At 43.3% G+C, this 19,039-nt stretch overlaps 1 protein-coding gene across 1 annotated transcript in view; it reads right to left on the bottom strand.

Moving 5' to 3' along the window:
- kcnq1.1 (potassium voltage-gated channel, KQT-like subfamily, member 1.1) overlaps positions 1 to 19,039 on the bottom strand; it is a gene marked incomplete at both ends in the record, with an annotated part of 33,403 nt that overhangs the window by 13,058 nt on the left and 1,306 nt on the right. Inside the window, 11 exons of the mRNA XM_080843548.1 lie at positions 3,048 to 3,171; positions 3,453 to 3,506; positions 8,064 to 8,184; positions 8,292 to 8,408; positions 8,731 to 8,826; positions 9,278 to 9,388; positions 9,758 to 9,898; positions 10,081 to 10,177; positions 10,277 to 10,355; positions 10,592 to 10,718; positions 15,956 to 16,046. Of these exons, the coding sequence (XP_080699674.1) occupies positions 3,048 to 3,171; positions 3,453 to 3,506; positions 8,064 to 8,184; positions 8,292 to 8,408; positions 8,731 to 8,826; positions 9,278 to 9,388; positions 9,758 to 9,898; positions 10,081 to 10,177; positions 10,277 to 10,355; positions 10,592 to 10,718; positions 15,956 to 16,046 (1,158 nt within the window). The remainder of the gene's footprint in view (positions 1 to 3,047; positions 3,172 to 3,452; positions 3,507 to 8,063; positions 8,185 to 8,291; positions 8,409 to 8,730; positions 8,827 to 9,277; positions 9,389 to 9,757; positions 9,899 to 10,080; positions 10,178 to 10,276; positions 10,356 to 10,591; positions 10,719 to 15,955; positions 16,047 to 19,039) is intronic.

The raw sequence follows: 19,039 nt of genomic DNA, 5'->3' as shown, positions 1-19,039 counted from the left end.
AGGACAGGCATACGCAGCAGTCCTACAGTCATGTTCATAAACAGACAGACAGACATGGAGCAGACTGCCGGAAATTGTCTGAACACAGATCAAGAACAGCATGGCTCAGCTCCCACAGAATTTATAAAGAAAATGGTAGTGGGGGGGTGGGGGGATGGGAGACCTGATTTGTGGCTTCAGCTACAATCCCTTCAGACATTCCCAGACAGACATAAAGCACATAGGGAAGGCTTGAGTGCAATTTAAAGTTGATTTCCTGACATGTCATTCTACGCTAACATAAGCGCTTGGTTCTTTTGGTTCTTGGAGTGCACTTTTCAGAGACACAATGCCCGGGTATTTTAACACAACAACACAAACCTTCTCACCCAGCCTGTGGCTATAGGCTACAGTGGAATACCGAAAACTTCTATCTGTCAATTCACAGTATTTTTCCCTACCTTATTTTTTAATAGGAGTAAATTGTTATAGTGTTATAGTCAAGTGTATAAGTGTAAGTGTATAAACTTTCAGATCAAATTACATCACAATTATTCAGTTGGTTGTGTCATTGGATGTGTATGACAAATAGGTGTGTAGTGTTTGCCATACACATATGCAGCATTAAACCTTGACCATTAATCTACCAAGATTTTATGTAAGAGTAGAGGCTAAATTAAATTACCAAATACATACACGGATTCAATAACAATTTTAAATAACAGTATTAACAGCCCTTATATTGATAATAACAATATTGATACTGAAATGTACTCTCAATCTCCTGTTTATATGTTGATATTTACAGCTTGCAAAATTTAGGTTAAAGCTGTTGTTCGCTATTTTTCTTGATAAAGCCATTGAAAAAGTTCCTCCCCTCCCTTGTGTGAGGCACAGCAAATAGTTTGGTTAGTTGTTTAATACAAATTCAAAATTTGAAATTCTAGGTCCCCAGGCGAATCCAGAGACATTTTCTTTTATTCTATTTCTCTTCCTTCTTTCTCTATTGTGGTAGTTATCGGAAATTTGAAAAAAAAAAAAACTTGCTTGCTGTTTGTCAAGTCAAGTCAAGTCTTTTTATTGTCAGATACACAGAACAACAGAGTTGGACTGGGCACTGAAATTCTTATGACAGGACATAAGTTTGGTCAGTAAAGCTTAAAGTGATTCCTCAATGATTAGCAGCAGCAAGTCACTGACCACACAGTTCATTGGCCTGGATCTATCACTAATAAAGGATCCATTTTCCATCCTTTTTTCCCCGGTTAGCACAGAACCATTGAAACAGAGCAGAACACAGACAGATCCTCCTGGTACACTAGACAAAGGGAAGCAGTGGATCTTAAGTCGTCTCAATCACAGCGTTCTCTAGGACCGGCCCGGCCCGGCCAGACCCAGCATCTCCTCCTGCTGCTGGAGAGAGAGAGAGCAGCCCCAGACGCAGAGATTAACTGATACCAAGCAGAGGAAAGCATTCCATTACCATGACAGCCGTCTTATCACAGCCATTAGTAAAGCTATCCAGATCATCCATCATACCCTTTACCTCAACACCGTACAAAAATGCCCCCTCAAACCATCCAAAATGAGCATTCACTGCTGATGAGCTCCACTTTTGGCCCGGGGCAATAAATGCCATCTCTCTTCCATTGACGTATTTAATGGGGACACAAATTATTCTGATAGAGGGATCCAACTGAGCGTCACTCAGCGGGGATATCAGCACTTATCTCCAGTCTCTGCTGTTTTTCACATGAGCTCAACTACCAGGAGCGAGAGTGCACTCTGTCTCTCTCTCGCTCTCTCTCTCTGTCTCTCTCTCTCTCGCTCTCTCTCTCTCTGTGTGTCTCTCTCTCTGTGTGTCTCTCTCTCTCTCTCTCTCTCTCTCTCTCTCTCCACTGCTTAAAGTCACGGAAGTCACAGAGGCTGAGAGACGCAAACTGTCTATTTTGAATCTTTAGGATGTGAAGTGCAGTTTCGTTAATGATCATTAGCGTGCTATTCATTTATCAGGAGTGCCCATCTCCACCATCTTGAGAAATGATCAAAAGAACACTATTACTGAGCGCAATAAACATTAATCATAATTTTAAAAATCTTATCAAAGCTCATCAAATATTAGACAATTTACACATGCTTCAAAGAACTGTTCAGTAAAGAATATCAAACAACTCATGGTTTTCCTGCAAAAAAAATCTTGCCTTGTCACTGTCTCTCCACAGAGTGGCTGCTCTATCAGAAATTCACCTCCATTGCCCTCTAGTGGTACAAACTGCCAACACACTTGTAGACAAACTGAGCTCAGCTTTACCATATCAGTGAAATCAGGGGGTGGTAGCCTGCAAAGTGCTGCTCCATGTCAGATTTTCCTCATATTAGCCTCTGTGGGAAGAATAAACATGCAGCTACTGCTTGTTTTATTAAGCAAAGTGCACATTATGGGCCTAGTACTGTTCCACATGTTTGACGACTAATGGGGCACAGGCCTCCTGCTAATGGCACCCCTGCATGCAATCCACACCCTGGCCCATTAGCCTGCTCTGCTCCGTAAGGGTCCTCAGGGACAGGAAGAGACCCCTTATCACACTTTCCCCCGCCCCCACACACACAGACAAACACTCATTTAATGTGTATCCCCAAAGAATATTTTGCACTACTGGTGTGCTATTTTTGGAGAAAAAAATACTCACAATACCTGTCGTAATGAATTCTTCACTATGTTTAACTAGGTAACAGGCTTAATTATAAGTCCTATTATACCTAATACAATATACTATATAAAGAACTATTATACTACATACAATATACTATATAAAGTACTATTATACTACATACAATATACTATATAAAGTACTATTATACTACATACAATATACTATATAAAGTATTCCGACCAATTAGCACAGTGGCTTCAACAAAGCTGCAATCAAACCACGACACAAGAAATACCCTTCTAGCAGTAAAATGTACCAATCACCACCAGACTCCAGCAGAAGTCCAGAGGAAGGAGACAGACAGGAGCCGTGACATGTGACGTGATGTGATGTGACGGAGGAGGACACACTCACTGGGACACATGAGTGACTGGCAGCAGCAGGCTGTCTGGCTCCATCTCCATGTCATCAGGAAGGCTGCTGTTCCTCTGGAGCGGGGGAGGGGATTGCACCTCCAGGAGCCCCGGACTCTTCTTCACTGCTCAGACACACACACACGCACACACAACACACACGCACACGCACACACACACACACACACACACACAGACACACACACACACAAACACACACACACACACAGAAGGCATATATGGCTAATAACTAACACGCCTTCAGCTAATCAGCACTTCTTTTCACCTCTTAGTGTCCTAAAACGGGTTGAATGTATAATGATAAATCAGTTAATGATAAATCAGCAGTAAACACACTACATGGAGGTGCTTGATTTATGATGTGGGAGGCGGGTTGGCCACTCACCTGGGGGTGGGGAGAACTGGAAGGAAGAAATGGAGGTCCAGGATAGCTGACGGTCTGAGAGGATGGAGATAAAAACACGCTCTCTTATCTGTTAAAACCACTGGCCCACTGACACTTTATCTCTGATCCCTTCAAACAACTTCCTTGTTAAAACCAACTGTCAGGGTTTGGTGTAGGGTGGACCCAACAGAGGAGCAGACCGGAGTGATGAACAAAACAGTTCTTTAATGAACCAGGCAATGGCATAAACACTAGGGCAGATCAGAGTCAGATACAGTATCTTACAAAAGTCTTTAACCCCCTGAAAGTCATCACCATTTTCAATAAAAAAAAAAAAAGATATTACACATATTAACCCGATCAGTTTCGTCATTGTGAACAATTATGTTGTAAATAAAATGTAGGTTGATGGGATGGCGGTCCTGGACTGTAGTGCCACATATTCTCAGTATGATTTTTACAACAGACTGCAACAGGTTTTCGTGTAATATTGTGTATATTTTATTTCCATTCATCTTCCCTTCAATTCTAAGATATTTCCCAGTTCTTGCAGTCAAGAAATATCCGTACATCATGATGTTACCACTGCCCCATTTCAGTTGTATGTGTCATGTTAATGAACAGCTCTTAAGATTAAGGACTCCTTCACCTACACCCCAATTACAGCCACATAACTCTGTCAATTGTTCGGGGTGATATGTGGACAGTGGTGATGTCCGTCACCAGTTAAAATCTTCCTTGTATTCTTGGTTTGGGGGACAAGCATGTTTCGATCAAAGCATATGGGTGGTGTAATGCAACATCCACTTTATGAATGGGTCCAATGGCGTCAATAGGACATCAAAACAATAAAAGTGAGTCGTTTCCTCACTTTGGCATTTGAATCACCTTGTCTCTTTAGTCTTCATTCCCTCATTTATTTCACAACGTGTAAGTGAAAGTGATTATTATACGCAGAGGGAGATCTCTACTTTAACCACTCATAGCAGCACATAATTATAATCAGTTATGGTCAAATAAGTGGCACCTCTGTATAATCTGTGAATGATTTCTCATCTTCCTTACTCTGGAACGCAAAAGAACAGGGGTTTGAATGCTTATGCAAATAGCATATTTCAGTCTTAATTAATTTAGTTCAACATAAGCAGACTAATGACCTTTTTTGACTTCGAAAATATACTAGGGCATAAATGTTCACATTACAAATACTGGATTTAGAAATCATGTGTAAGCATTTTTGTAATTGTGAAAATGATGATGAACTTCAGGGTGGTTGAATACTTTTGCAAGCCACTGTCTCAGAACAAAAGGCAGATGGGGCAGAACCATGAGACAATAGGCAAAAAACAGACAATGGTCATCAGAACAGGAAGACGAGAACAGGCTTAGGTTCAGAGGAACAGGAGGGTCGCAGAATAACAATACCAGGCAAGGGTCAAGATTCAGGCAGAGATTCCAACAACAGTGGCTTACCTGGTCCAAAAACAGGCAAGAATCAAAAAGCACAGCAAAACTTAGAGTCCAGGCAGATCAAAACATAATGTTGACCTGAGGCTTGAGAGAATCAGTGTGATAATCCAGCGATGACTACAAGGTGAAAGGTGGTTATAAGCAGTTTCAAATGAGGCGAACAGGAAACAGGTGAGTCCAGTGTGACAGGGCTAATGTTGAACACCTGGAGTCCGGAGCGGAGCATGGGAAAGACGGGAGGCAGAAGGTAAAACAGGACTAGGAGCAGGGAGAGCTGCGCCGGACCATGACAGTCGGCTACCTCTCCCCCTATGGAGGCCACCAGATGGATTTCTGTGGTGGAAGACAGAGATGAAGGAGTGGACCAAACTGTGCTTAGCAGGAGCCTTACTCTCTCCTCAGGACCACAACCCTCCCAATCAACCAGGTATTAGAGGTCATGACCCTAGTATCGCACCTTAAGTAGTCTCTATACCTTGAATGCCTCAATACCATCAATGATCCTGGGGGGTTGGGGGTCTTCCACCAAGGAAATGTTTTCGTAGCAGTTAGCTTGTCTGTTTGTCAGTCTGTAACAGGATTAGGCAAAAACGATCAGCCAGATTTTCATTAAACTTGGTGGAAAAGTGTAGCATGGGCCAAGGAAGAACCATTTAATGTTTGAGCAGCAAGAAGGTTACAATGATGTGATGCACTTGCTAAATGTTATGGGTAAGCTCAGTCCAGAGGTTTTAGAACCGTTTTGTCATTCTCATGTTGAGAGAGAAAAAAATGTATGTGCTGTGAACGTCATCCTTTTCAAAACTGTTCAAAATCTGTTTTCAAAAAAGATATGGATATTTGCAGACAAGACCACAGATCAAGCAACCAGCAGCATAAGGACGGCAGCACTCTCAGATAAGGGGAAATGACGGCGACAGGCTCTACACCGTGGTACACCTCCTAGTACCGTGGTTTGTTGGCAATGTAGTTATTGTTGCAGCCCTATTAAGAAGAGTGGATTGAACTGGAGAGTTAACCAGCTGTAGGCAGTCCACCTGACAAAACTCACTCCAACGGGAGATTCTGGGGGTTGCGCTTGGCCAGCTATGGTAACCCCAGAAAAATGGTCTCATGACAAAAATGAGATCATATCTGAATAGTTACCTGAAACCTGCAGAGAGAGTGGTTCGGTGATATGAGGAACGGGGTTCAATGAGTGGCCATTGAGAACTTGGATCAAGAGACGTCCCAGGCGGGAATACTGAATACGGAATAAAGCTTTGCCAGCTCCTGAGTTAATTAAAGCAGGAACGAAATCGTGACAGGTTGGAGCTGCCTGGAAAGGATCGGAGACTTGAAGGTAATACTCACTAGGGCCTAGAAGGGGGGTTTGTGGATACAAGCATTTGACCGGACAGGCATGACTAAAATGACCCTGTTGACCACAGTAAAAACAAGCGCTTGTGTCCAGATGTGCTGACGCTCTTCTCCCCAGCTGCATTGGTTCCGCCTCTACTGAACTAGGACCAGGAGGCTTCATTACCAGTCTGGGAAAACTTGATCGCCTTGAACATCTCGACCGAGACCTCAGTTGAGCATCAATGCGCCCTGCCATATTCATCAAAGAATTCAGCTGCTTCCCTTTCCAACTCCTCTGAGAACTCTTGAAAAGAAGCACAAAAAGGTGATCCACCATCCCACAGCTCTGTTCTGCACTCCCGGGCTCTTCCGGACGGCAGGAATATCACATATGCTACTCATATGCTAAGTCCGTCCAGAAGGAAAAAGTGAGGGCTGTAGTTCCATAGCAAGAAAACATTGAGACAAAAAAAGGAAGGAAAAGAACCAGGCTCACTGTCATAAGCCTGAAGTGACAGGCAGCCTGAGTTCCAGAGGGGTCGGAGGAGGAGAAGGGACCAACTGAGGAGGCTTGGTCATAGGAGGAGGAGATGCTCGGAGCTGGCTGAGCTGAGAGGTTATCATATTTAATGCTTCTCCGACCGATCGTCAGTTCTGGTTTACCTAGAGGATCTCTTGCTTGGGTTCCAAGCATTGAGCCTTGCTTCTCCAGTGCTGCGATTAAATGATTCGCCCCTGCTGGGTCCATCTGGACTGGATTATTCTGTCAGGGTTTGGTGTAGGTAGGACCCAAAACCAGAGCAGACAGGAGTGAAGATGGAACAGTTCTTTAATGAATGAGGCAATGGCATAAGCACTAGGACAGAAGGGTCATCCTCATACAGTCCAGAGTCAGATATCAGAACAAAAGGTAAATGGGGCAGAACCATGAGACAGTAGGCAATGGGACACGGCGCGGAGCATGGGAAAACGCCCCAGACAGGAGGCATAACACAGGGCTAGGAGTGGAAAGTGCTGGGCCAGACCGTGACAAACCACTTCCTATTTAGTGAACTGAGGAGGAAGAGGAGGAAGAGGAAGAGGAGGAGGAGGAGAAGGAAAAAAGGCAGTGGCTACTAATATGGCTCCCTCTTTTTTTTAACTAATAATATATTTTGGTTTCAAATGTCACATTATGCCTTTCAAATAGAAACCCTGAGCTCCATGCTGCAGAAGAGCACAAGGATTATACTAGTTTAATCAGATTTACACATCAAAATACAACTGCAGCATTGGGTAGCATACTACTCCAGCACACGATGACTCATAATGAGTTAGTTCACACTCCAATTACAAGCGTTAGGAACTAGACACTAGATTGTCTAGAGCTGTGAAATGTTGGAAAGATTTAATCACGAGGAGAAGAGGGGTGTGAACACAAGGTGGCAAGTGATTAGTCAGGGGACGCGTGCAACAGAGGACACTAACAGCAGCTCACCCCATCTTCTCAGAGCAGGGGTTCCCACTAGGCAAGGAACAACCCAGCAGAGAAAGAAAGGGAGTGAGAGAGAGAGAGAGAAAGAGAGAGGGAGAGAGAGAGAGAGAGAGAAAGATAGATAGAGAGAGAGCAAATCTTCAGCACAATGACAGCAAGAACAGACCCCATCCCATAAGCATCACTGTAGCCAACCTACACAAACAACAAATAGGAACACAGTAATGCATAAAAGAGCAGAAAAGGAAGGCAGAGGTACAGATGCTAAACGTCACTCTGTCTGGGGCCCCAGAGACAGCTGCGGACGTGTGCTGTCTGCCTCCTACCTGACTGCTGAGTGCTGTACACATCAGCGGTGCTGTCAAAGTCATAAGTGATGCTTGGCACAGTGGGAGAATTGGGATTGCTGTCCTTCTCAGTGCTGCGTTGTTTCCTCTTCAGCTTTACCTGCATGCAGAGAGAGCAGTTTATTTGGTATACAAAGAGTTCTAGAGAATATATTGTATTGAGTATCTGTTGTAATGTAATGTAATGTAATGTAAATGTAACTGTACCGTCTTCTTGGGTTTTGGGCTGTAAATGGCAGCGCCGTGGATTGCTGACCTTCTCTGTACGAACATCTTATAGGTGGCAGAGTCATGGTTCAAGACGGCTACACACCTCCACGAGGACTGAGACAGCAGAGGGACAGACGCACACGCTCAGTGATGCATTCGTATGCGCGCAGAGGAACAATATGTCTGTCTGCATTTGCACTATTGTAACAATTCACAGCTCCTGTACATACTTTGTCAAACTTTCATAGGCCATTGCACTGTTTGTTTTTATATTGTATTGTGTTTGTTTTGTATTGTGTTGTAATGTATATTATGTGTAATATATGTGTAAGCACATTGAGAGTCAGTTCACCAGGTAAAATTCCTTGTTTGTTCTAACTAACTTGGCAAATAAAATCTGATTCTGATTCTGATTTGTGAGCTGAGCTGGCCTAACCTGGATGAGACAGGCCGCAGCTGGGATCTGCCTGTTGAAGTGCTTCTGTCTCTGCTTCTGCTGGACCTTCAAAGCAAAGCCAGAGCCCAGGATTCCCTGTGGAACACCACAAAACACACAAGCACGCTGGACACTCACATACAATCACACGATCATATGGTATTTGGTATGATTTGGTATGGCTGAAGTGCCCTTGAGCAAGGCACCTAACCCACTGCTCACTGCTCCGGGTTAGTGTAACTTCACTTCACTGTGTGTGTTCACTGGGTGCTGTGTGTGTCACTACCCTGGATGGGTCAAATGCAGAGGTGGAATACAGAGTGTGTGTGTCTACACCACCTCTGCCATAGAGTCACTTTCACTTTCACATATTTATTCGTGAAACGTCAAAGGGTGAGAGAGAGTCAAGCTGTCTATGTCAAGCTGTCTATGTGTGTTCTTCCTAAGAGGCTGTCTGTTGCTAGGTACTGCAGTGAGTATGACATGATGTCTGGGATGCACTGCAACATTAACACATATATCTATATATATATATGCATCCACTTACTGCTGGCAGGGCGAAGAAGGAGATGGCAAAGACTGAGAAGCAGGATGCAATCGTTTTCCCAATCCAAGTCTGTGGTACCTTATCTCCATAACCTATTGTAGTAACGGTCACCTAAGATACAGGGCACATCACATGCAACAAAGGAGCCAGAGTTATCTACAGAGGACACTTGGTTCATGTACACAAACAAATCATCTGGACAAAGATGGATGAAGAGTCATGGTTCAACACGGCTACACACCTCCAGGAGGACTGAGACAGCAGAGGGACAGACGCACACGCTCAGTGATGCACTCGTATGCGCGCAGAGGAACAATATGGCTGTCTGCATTTGCACTATTGTAACAATTCACAGCTCCTGTACATACTTTGTCAAACTTTCATAGACCATTGCACTGTTTGTTTTTATATTGTATTGTGTTTGTTTTGTATTGTGTACACAAACAAATCATCTGGACAAAGATGGATGAAGAGTCTCACCACTCCCCACCAGAGGGCATCAGCATAGCTGGCAAACTCCGAGGCGCCGTTGCTGTCCACCGCATCCTTCTCAGCCAGGTACACGAAGTAGGAGGAGAAGATGAGGCCTAGGAAACCAATGTACAGGGTTGTGATCAGCTCCTAGGAAACCAAAGCACATCATTAGGAAAACAGGCGAATGCTCTGATGTTCTATTTTCTGTTTGTTGTCCTATCCGTGGATTCACGTCAGTAATATCTAAAAAATATTGCATGTTGTGGATAGAAGCATTGCTTTTGATGTGTGCCGTGTGATATGTACGCTTTGCAGCTTTGCATCCTAACCTGTCGGTGTATGAAGACCACAGATCCAAGGAGACGCCAAGTTCCCCCCTGCCTGTCAACGTGGAGCATCCGCAGGATCTGCAGGAAGCGAATCCCCCTGGAGCGAGCACATCCAGCACTCTTCATCACATCTACCACCACACTATCACTATCACTCTAACTGCGAGAGTAGGTAAGCTGAGGTCAGGACACTTACCGCACTGCGGAGGTAGCAAACACTTGGCCATTGGAGCCCACAGCAAGCACAACGATAGAGGCCACCACCACGATCAGGTCTATGAGCACAGCACAGGAACACAGTACATGTACACAGTACAGTACATGACAGACTGACTTTTATTTTTCTTATTTTTATTTATTTCTATGAGATGATTGTAATTGTAATGAGATGATTGTTTGTGAAGCGACCTTGGGTGTCATGAAAGGCACTTTAAATAAAATGTATTTTTATTAATATTATTACATTCAACATGTAAAAACGAAATGTGAAGTGTTTTATAGTGTACTGCACCGATGATGGAGATGGGTTTCCTGGCGAATCGCAGCCTTCCCAAGACGCCCACATATTTGCTCCGGCATCCTGCTGCCCAGAGCCTCACCACGTACTCTACACCAAAAAACACCACAAGCACAATTTCCTGCAAAGAAAACAAAATGATGAGCTTTTTTAAAAAAGTCAGACACGGTCTGGAGCAGGGTTTAGAATCAGATAAGAAACATACATTAATTTTGAAATGCTGGGATGTTTCCTAAGGCGATTGTATCACTGACAGTCAATAATGAACTTGACAGCTAGAATTTTAATTAGGAATACCTGACTGGACCAGCAGGAAACCAATCAAATTCTTTTGATTGATAGCATATTCAATTCAACATTGAAAAGAAAGACAATCTTACATGCATACAAATGTGATATAACAACCCCTTTACCATTGTAAGGCTCACAAAACAAGCCGGACATTATCATGGAAGCAAGTGATGCAAATCTGGAGGGAGTGAAATTAGTAAAGATACTGTCATGCATGCTATTTATTAACTAATTATGCAATTCTAGAATCTGAGCCAATTTCCCCTCGGGATCAATAAAGTATTTCTGATTCTGAACTAAAGAAATACAGAACAAAACCAAACCGATATCCTTGTGATAATTCAAATGCATCACACTTCGAACTTGACGGCTACGATGATGTCGTGGAGACAGTATTGACAGGGGGTTATGTGAAACCACAGAGGCCGGCTCGCTGACATGGCCCACAACTGCAGCTCCCACAGCTGAACTGCTGGCTGGGGGTAAACAATGGGGAGCTTGGTGTCTGCTGCCCAAGGCCCCACTGGGCCCTGAAGGTCCAGAGACAAGTATGAGTAATGAGTTTGGCTGGGGAGCCCTCTGTTTGCTGAAGTGTTGGGGCGCAAGGTGGTGGTGGGGTGGCTGGGTCCCCACAAGCAGCCTGGGAAAGGGGAGCCTTTCCTGGTGAGGGGCAGACGGCAGCAAAGGTTAGCTTGTCCAAATCTTGCCTTAGAATGGCCAGGCGCAACAGGACCTGCCCTGGTGTGTAGTGTAGACACAGGGTGCGGGGCAAACAAAGCAGCAGACAGATGCAGAATGGGGCATACTGACAGAGGGAGGGCAGTAGGGACGGCTGGTGCCACAGGGCATATAAGACATGAAAGAGTACATATAACTCCATCTGTTCCAAACACAGCCGTTCAGCTTGAACGCTAACTCTTATCATGGATCATCCCGGTGTAATTTAGACAAATGCAGAGAGAACAAGAGTTCCCCAAAAAAAAAAGAAATTGGGCTAATTTCAATGTTAAAGATGTGAAGTGTCCAGTTCATTAGCCCACTGACACAGTGACCCCACTGACCAGCTGTCATGACATACAGTCTGGGTGGACAACAAAGAGGGCGCCTCTGGTCATGGGAGTGGGGTAGGAGGGGAGGGGAGGGGAGGGGAGGGGAGGGGAGGGGGGCACAGGAAATCAAGCAACAGATGCAATACTTCTCCAGGTTACCGTGGTAATGTGATTTCTAACCCAACCTGCAGCAGGGCGTGCTGGGCAGCAGTGTGATGGCTACAGGGGGTTGCGATGGCAACACAAAGAGAATGGCTGACCAAAAGTAATCAATCTTTTTATTTTCTATATGAAGGCTTGATATTGACATCAGAGATTGTTTTGAAAACATGTGTGCTGTGTAAAAGCACTCCACAAAAGAATAGGCAAAAGAACCATACAGTTTACAGTTATATACATCAACATTCATATAATTCATATGTAGTACATACAAAAAAACGTATATCTTCTTAAACAGGCTATGAAACAACCGAAGAACAAACATTTAGAGTGATGATCGTGCAAAATGGGTTGACTGACTGAACACAAAATGTTGCAGGACTTTGTGCAAAATGTTGCAATGCCTTATCTTGATAAAAAAATGTGCGCTTGCTTTCACAGAGCCTTCACAAACTGTGAGTTCCACACCATTCACAGACAGAACAGAGTGTCCTCTCTGCAGAGCAGAGCAGGGGAGGGGAGGGGAGGTGTGATGGATCCCAACCTCCCAGCAGGACAGAGATAGATGGGATCAATTCGTGCTCCCTAGGGGGCAGGAAGTCATGCCACTTAACTGTCTCTGTGATGATTACTCTCTCACTTGTGAAGAGAAACATTGAGGAAGCACGTTTTTGCACGCGGCGCTGATGTGAGACCAGCTTTTTAAAAGGGAAGGAGTGTGACTTCTTCTGGGGTGACGGTTTGGTGCCGTTTTATCACACTGGGACAACGTTTATCTGGCACAAGAGTGTTGGGTCGCTGTTCATTAGAGCTCGACATGCTCGTGTGCTTAGCGCCACCAGTGAGGACATCCTGTTCTGCCTTCTCGCTCCCTACGACTCTACATGTGTCCTGTCACACCTTCTCAGAGAGAGCAGAACACATCCTTAACCAGATGCTGTCGTCACAGCACCAATGAGGACTCTTTTGAGCTGACCATTGTCAAAAATAGCAACGTTAGGAAAACTATGTAAATACTAATAACCAACTAAATATGTGCAGTATATCCATTGTGAAATGTGAGTATTTTGTCCTTCATATTCTCTAATGCTGGGCTTGTGGAATTGTGAAAAACCTGAAAATAGCTTCCACACATTCCAATTACAACTCCTTCTGAATGAGGCAGATGACCGCTGCCATAATGAATGATTTGCATGAACAACAAAGGCCAATTAGAGCATCATGGGCCAGTGTACACATGCTGACCATGTGAAAGCTCCCTCACTAAAAGACCCATCCAGTTATTGGTAGCTGCAGGGGATTCCCCTTATTTCCTATTGTGCCACCTGCTTGGTTAAGGATGAAACTTTTACGTGTCCTGTATGTCTGCCTTGTGATTGTCATACAATATTCATTCCTCTAAATGAGTCCCCCCTTTAAAGAGTCCTTTAAACAGCACAGTGTGTTGCTAAAGCCTAGAGGTTTAGTGGACCGTAAAAAGACAAAAGAGCAATAAACATGGTGACCCAGGTCAGTTTAATGTAGTTAGTAAATATCCAGCTGTGAGCATTGTAGTCAGTGAACATTAGCACAGAAAAGATCAGGGGGAGCTCTGCTGTCCATATGGCACACGTAAGACATTTAAATCCAAATTGAGTTGATATCCACTACTCAGCAAACAAAGATAACCGTCTTAATATTTACAAAAAATAGTTTTGATAAAGTCCTTCTCGGTTCAGTCAATCAAAATGAGTCTATTAAATGAAATGAAGGAATACAGAACTGAGAAAATGAAATGAAAAATGCAATATTAAGGGTTAGCCTTTTAGTTAGTTCACTGAAAATATTGACAATTACTACGAATCAGTAAACAACTGACGACCAAAATAACTTCTCTTCTCTGGCAAATGCAATGATTTCAGAGAAGCTTGACTATTTGATGCACATTAAAGTGCTTCAGTCACTGCAACATGCGTCAATAAATGAGGAGGTTGAGGAGGAGTACATGCCTAACTAGAAGAGGAGGTTGGTTGAGGAGGAGTACATTGGCAGCAGTTCAGATCCTCTGTGGCGTATTTCCTTTGTGAGTAACTTTCTGTCTGACAAATGAGAGTTCATCAGAGGTCAACAGCAACAGTACAAACACATAGTGGCAGCACTGAAGAGAACTGAACAGCCAGTTCTCCAAAACACCCCACGCATGTGTTCATTACGGAGTCTGGCCCTCGAACCGGGACGGGTACTGTAGCATTGCTGGAATCTCCCTGGAAGATCTCTCACTGATGCAACGCGATCTGTTGAGGTCTGATTCATGACATTTGGCCACAGAATCGCCTCGTTGGCACAAAAGGGGGGACACCTGTTGCGAGCTTGGTTAAGCCGGGAGCCTCCGAGCGGGCAGAAGCTCTGGGACTGGCTCCACTAATCCCTGCAGGGGCGGGCCCCGCTCCGAGCCCCGAGTCTGCTAGATTAACTTGTGATTCTGGGCGTCGCCTAATGAACAGGCCGTGCTGCTTTAATCCCATTAGCCATTGGCTGGTTTGAACTTTGACCTTGTGCGCCTCGAACCACCAAACCCTAGCCTCGCCCAATCTGCCCCCTAATCTCCCTCCCCTCGCGTTTGCCTTTCGCTGGCTGGTCGAGGGGGTCGATCCCCCCCACACTGGCCTTTGTCTCTGCTCTGCCGAGTGAAGAAAGGCAGATTAACCACACAAACAGACAAATTATTGTGAGCATGAGGTCTGCTAATCTCAGCATCTGGCACTCAAAGAGCCGCTGAATCGTGATTCGCTCACATCTCCCTTTGTCTCAAGTACAACTGCCACTGGGCCCGCCCCTCCGTCAGAGTCAAGGTGACAACAATCCTCTACAGTATTGAGTTCATCACAAATCACTTATTAACTTAATCAAGTGGCAGGGGTATGACCTCAGAATAAACATATATCACTCTAACATTGATATATTGTTCTTCAGACATGATGATCCTCAGGTATCCACAGGTTGCTATGGTATCAGTCTGTGATTGCGCATGTTTATCAAATTATGTTTATTGATTGCTGGGTTTTGTTGATCTAAGTAGTGTGTTTGTTAAAAGGCCTCCTCAAATCAACTTTAGGAATAAATAACAATATCCATCATTTGAACCTGATAATATTTCAAAACCTACGCATTAAAATATACAATATATTCCTTAAGTAATGGCATATGAATGTGTAGTTTCATCCACAGAGTTCACAGGAGCCAGAACCTAGCCACTGTCCTGTGTGATAATAAAAGGGATTCTTTACTTTTCTGTGTCATTTGTAAGCATTGTTTTTCAGTAGACTATCAGCACGGTTAAAATGCACTGCATCTATATAACTGTTAAAGGTGATTTCATGTATCAGACAACCTGAGTAGAAATAACCAAAATTAATGTATTCATATAACTGTAATTAAGTACAGAAAGTTGTATTTATTTATTCACCCAGGTCACAAAACAACCCAACATGGAGGGTCACACAAAGGAAAGGTAGGGCATGGCTGCCCCCTGCTGGTCAGCATGAAAGAGGGTATACATATACAGTACAGAGCAAGAACACTGCCAGCAAGAAACCAAGCTAGTGTTGACCTCAAATCAGATTTGAACAATGTTGGCTTAAAAGATGAATCTGTCCTTGAATCAAGATTAATTGGCCACTTTATGGAGCACAAGAGAGGAAAAAGACATACAAAGACAATCAACCACTCTCTTAAATGTCCGTTGATTTTGACCTTGAGCACATTAGCAGAAGTACTGCACTTGCACATTCCAGCTGTTGTCCAGTGGATGGACAACGTATAGATTAGAGTGAGAACTCACCAGTGGATGGGCAACGTATAGATTAAAGTGAGAACTCACCACCCAGAAGAGTGTTCCATGAGCCAGGGATGCGTACTGTTCGATAGTGGACAGCACACTGAGGATTAAGCACGCCAGGACAATAAGAAACCTGCAAGGGAGAAGTAAACAATTAGCTACCGATCACAAAAAGCCATTCCACCACCAATCTACCAACGGCCTGGTTATCCTCATTATGTTAGAAACAGTGGAAGGCATTTAATCCAAGTATTTTCCATTCCCCGTCAGTTAACCTTCTACTAAAATTGTTCTGTGGCAATTTTAACAGAATTCTCAGAAATAGGGCACACAATCAAACAGTTGACATCACCCAATCAGAAATGTTTAAAACATCTGGTGATAATGTAACATGACACAAAAACTCTACAGGCTACCATAGATGGAGGAGAATGCTTCTATGGCCTTGTGGTCCTACCTACAAAAGGAGCAGAACAATTAAAACAGACCACTAGCATGGTCTGGCATGTCAAGGCAAAGTACAGTTGGAACATTTCAGCCAGATATATGACAACGTGCTGAATCCTGAACTGTAAATATACTGTGTATAACATCAAAAAATATGACATGCTGGAATACATCAAAGTGGACTATAAGCAAACAAACTGTAAAACATTTTGCTATAAGCTCTCGCTAATGTAAGTCTGTGTTTTGGAGTTCATGGGTGTTGCCCTCAATCAGTTCTTATTTTTTAAGACAAACACATCGCACAGTAAACTCTCCAGCAAGGTCACATGCCCTCTCAGCCTGAACCAATGCAGAGTCTGAAGCAGCTCCTCAATACATTTGAGATAAAGTTGTTTCCTTTTTCAGAGATATGCTGGAATGTTTGGCTGATCTGGCATAACACATTTCCATTTTGCCACCATACTAATTGTCCTAGAACCTGAAGTAATGTGGTCAGAGTGGCCTCCTTGTGATATAATATTCGCACATGTTTCTGACAGCTGATAAGGCAACCGCATGAACTTGAAATGAATGAAATCACTAGGTTTGTACTCAGACACGTTTGGTTTCAGTCAGGGGCAACTAAGTGTACACAGAATCTTATCACTGTTATGTTGTGTGTTTATCTTAACTCAGAAAGCACAGCCCTCACTTCAAACAAGAAGATGAAGACATAGTGGCAGGAATATACAGTGAAGTCCGTAGGAAGATTACCTCCAAACATCAGATCAGCAGCAATATACAGAGGTTACATATTTATAGGAATATAGAGATGTGAGAGTCCACACTCAATACTGAGTACTGCTGAGTAATATTGAGTCACATACTGTATAAATATTTATATACAGTGGTTTTAATGCTAATGGACAACAGTTCATACTGCTGGTTAACTGAACTGAAAAACTGACAAATGTGCTTTATGGAACACCATTTAATGCCCAAACTGTATTGGAATATGCTATCAAAGGCAAACTTTTAAAATTGTGAGGGAAACTCATAAATTATTTGTTTATAAAACCCTGTGGCAGTGTACCCTTTTAACTTTGCTCTTGTATTCATTTGTTTGGATAGTGGATTATAAAGATAAGGCAAACGATAAGGTACATTTGATAATGACTACAGGTGCCAGTCATATGTAAGGAAAAATGGAACATTAAACGGCTTTTTAGCAATTCAAAAGTAAAGATGAGATTCTGATGAGAGTCAGAGCAATCTCAGAATAAATGGAATGGTTGGATACTAGAACAAGAAGCTTTATCGAGGCCTAGTAACTTAAGGTCAAATGGGAGCAACTGCACACTAAACAGCATTGGTATATGCATGTTATCATGATATGCATATGTTATTAAAGATGCAAACAGAACAAAGGTAAACTGCAAACATGAAAGGCAACAGCCGGTACAACAAAGAGGACTGGCCTTTCATTTCCAGTGAAGCTTTCAGTAGGATCTTTGAGGGAGCGGTTTAGGATGAAAACAATAAGGCTTGCCCTAGGGAAAGAGAGAACATCCAACCAGCCTACAAATGAAGCAACTCTCCATCACCATCAGAACTGCAGCACCATCACCATTCTCCCCATTCTTCACCAGACAGCATATTATGAAACCGTGGTTGATGCCATGTTTGAGAAGTTATTCCTATTCAAGTTATTGAGAATTATTGAATTCTACTTTTTATTATATATTATTTTCATCAATGCCATTGTTCAAAACGTATAGGACATTGCCTACCAGATTTAAATGTCTGAGAAAAAGCAGCTTTCTTTTGCAAGCTGCAAGTCTTTTTTTGATAGACTGATCTGTTTCGACAGACATCCTGTAACCAAAGTGGTTGTTTCTTTCAGACACACAGCTTTACTATGTCACTACAAACTGTAGCTTAGCCACCATGCATTCCATCTGAATGGCAGCACACAGCACACTTCTGAAACGATTCATTATTGATGAGGGGGATCATTTACAGCCCCCTGTGCTAGGGCCATTTCTCCAAGTGCCTTACACTCAGACAATAAAATCCCCTCTGCTGAAGTTTATTCATTACAGCATCTATCCTCACAAACCAGAGGCCCAGCTGCCAACTTGAACCAAGCCCATGGACTCTTTTATTTTTTCTCTAATGTACTAATTTTCCGTGTTCCGTTTTCCTAGATTGTATTGTCTGTGTGTAACTGGTGAGGGTCTTAAACATGAGTGCGGCATGAAAGAAGGTGCTGGGTTCCGCTGTCATGTCCACACACATACACGCCACAGAAGTCTAGAGAGGGTCGAGCTGTAAAGATAAAGAGCTCTACATCCCTCTGAAGCCCTGAGCAGTGATAAGGCAGAGCGCACATTCTTGGCTAGCCCTGCAGGCCTCCCACTCTCACTACGTCTGAGGGGAAAGGCAATGTTTCCATTTCTCTTTCTCTCGCCATGATCTCGTTATTAGGGCAGACATTGATACATTGATACGTTGATACAAATGTATTGTCACTGGGGTGATGCATTTTTGAAGCTATAGGAGAAAAGATGGGAAACCAACGTTTGAGATGCCCTATAAGTAACCTTTGTAATGCCCTGTATGTAATATTGATGGTGAACTCTTTCATGGCTATTTTTATCAAACATGACAGACCTTATGTGTGTGCTGAAAGTCTTTCTC

Source organism: Sprattus sprattus, assembly GCF_963457725.1.
Source record: "Sprattus sprattus genome assembly, chromosome: 8".
Taxonomy (NCBI): Eukaryota; Metazoa; Chordata; class Actinopteri; order Clupeiformes; family Clupeidae; genus Sprattus; species Sprattus sprattus.
Note: the sequence above shows the minus strand (reverse complement) of the source record. Positions and strands in the feature narration are given on the sequence as shown.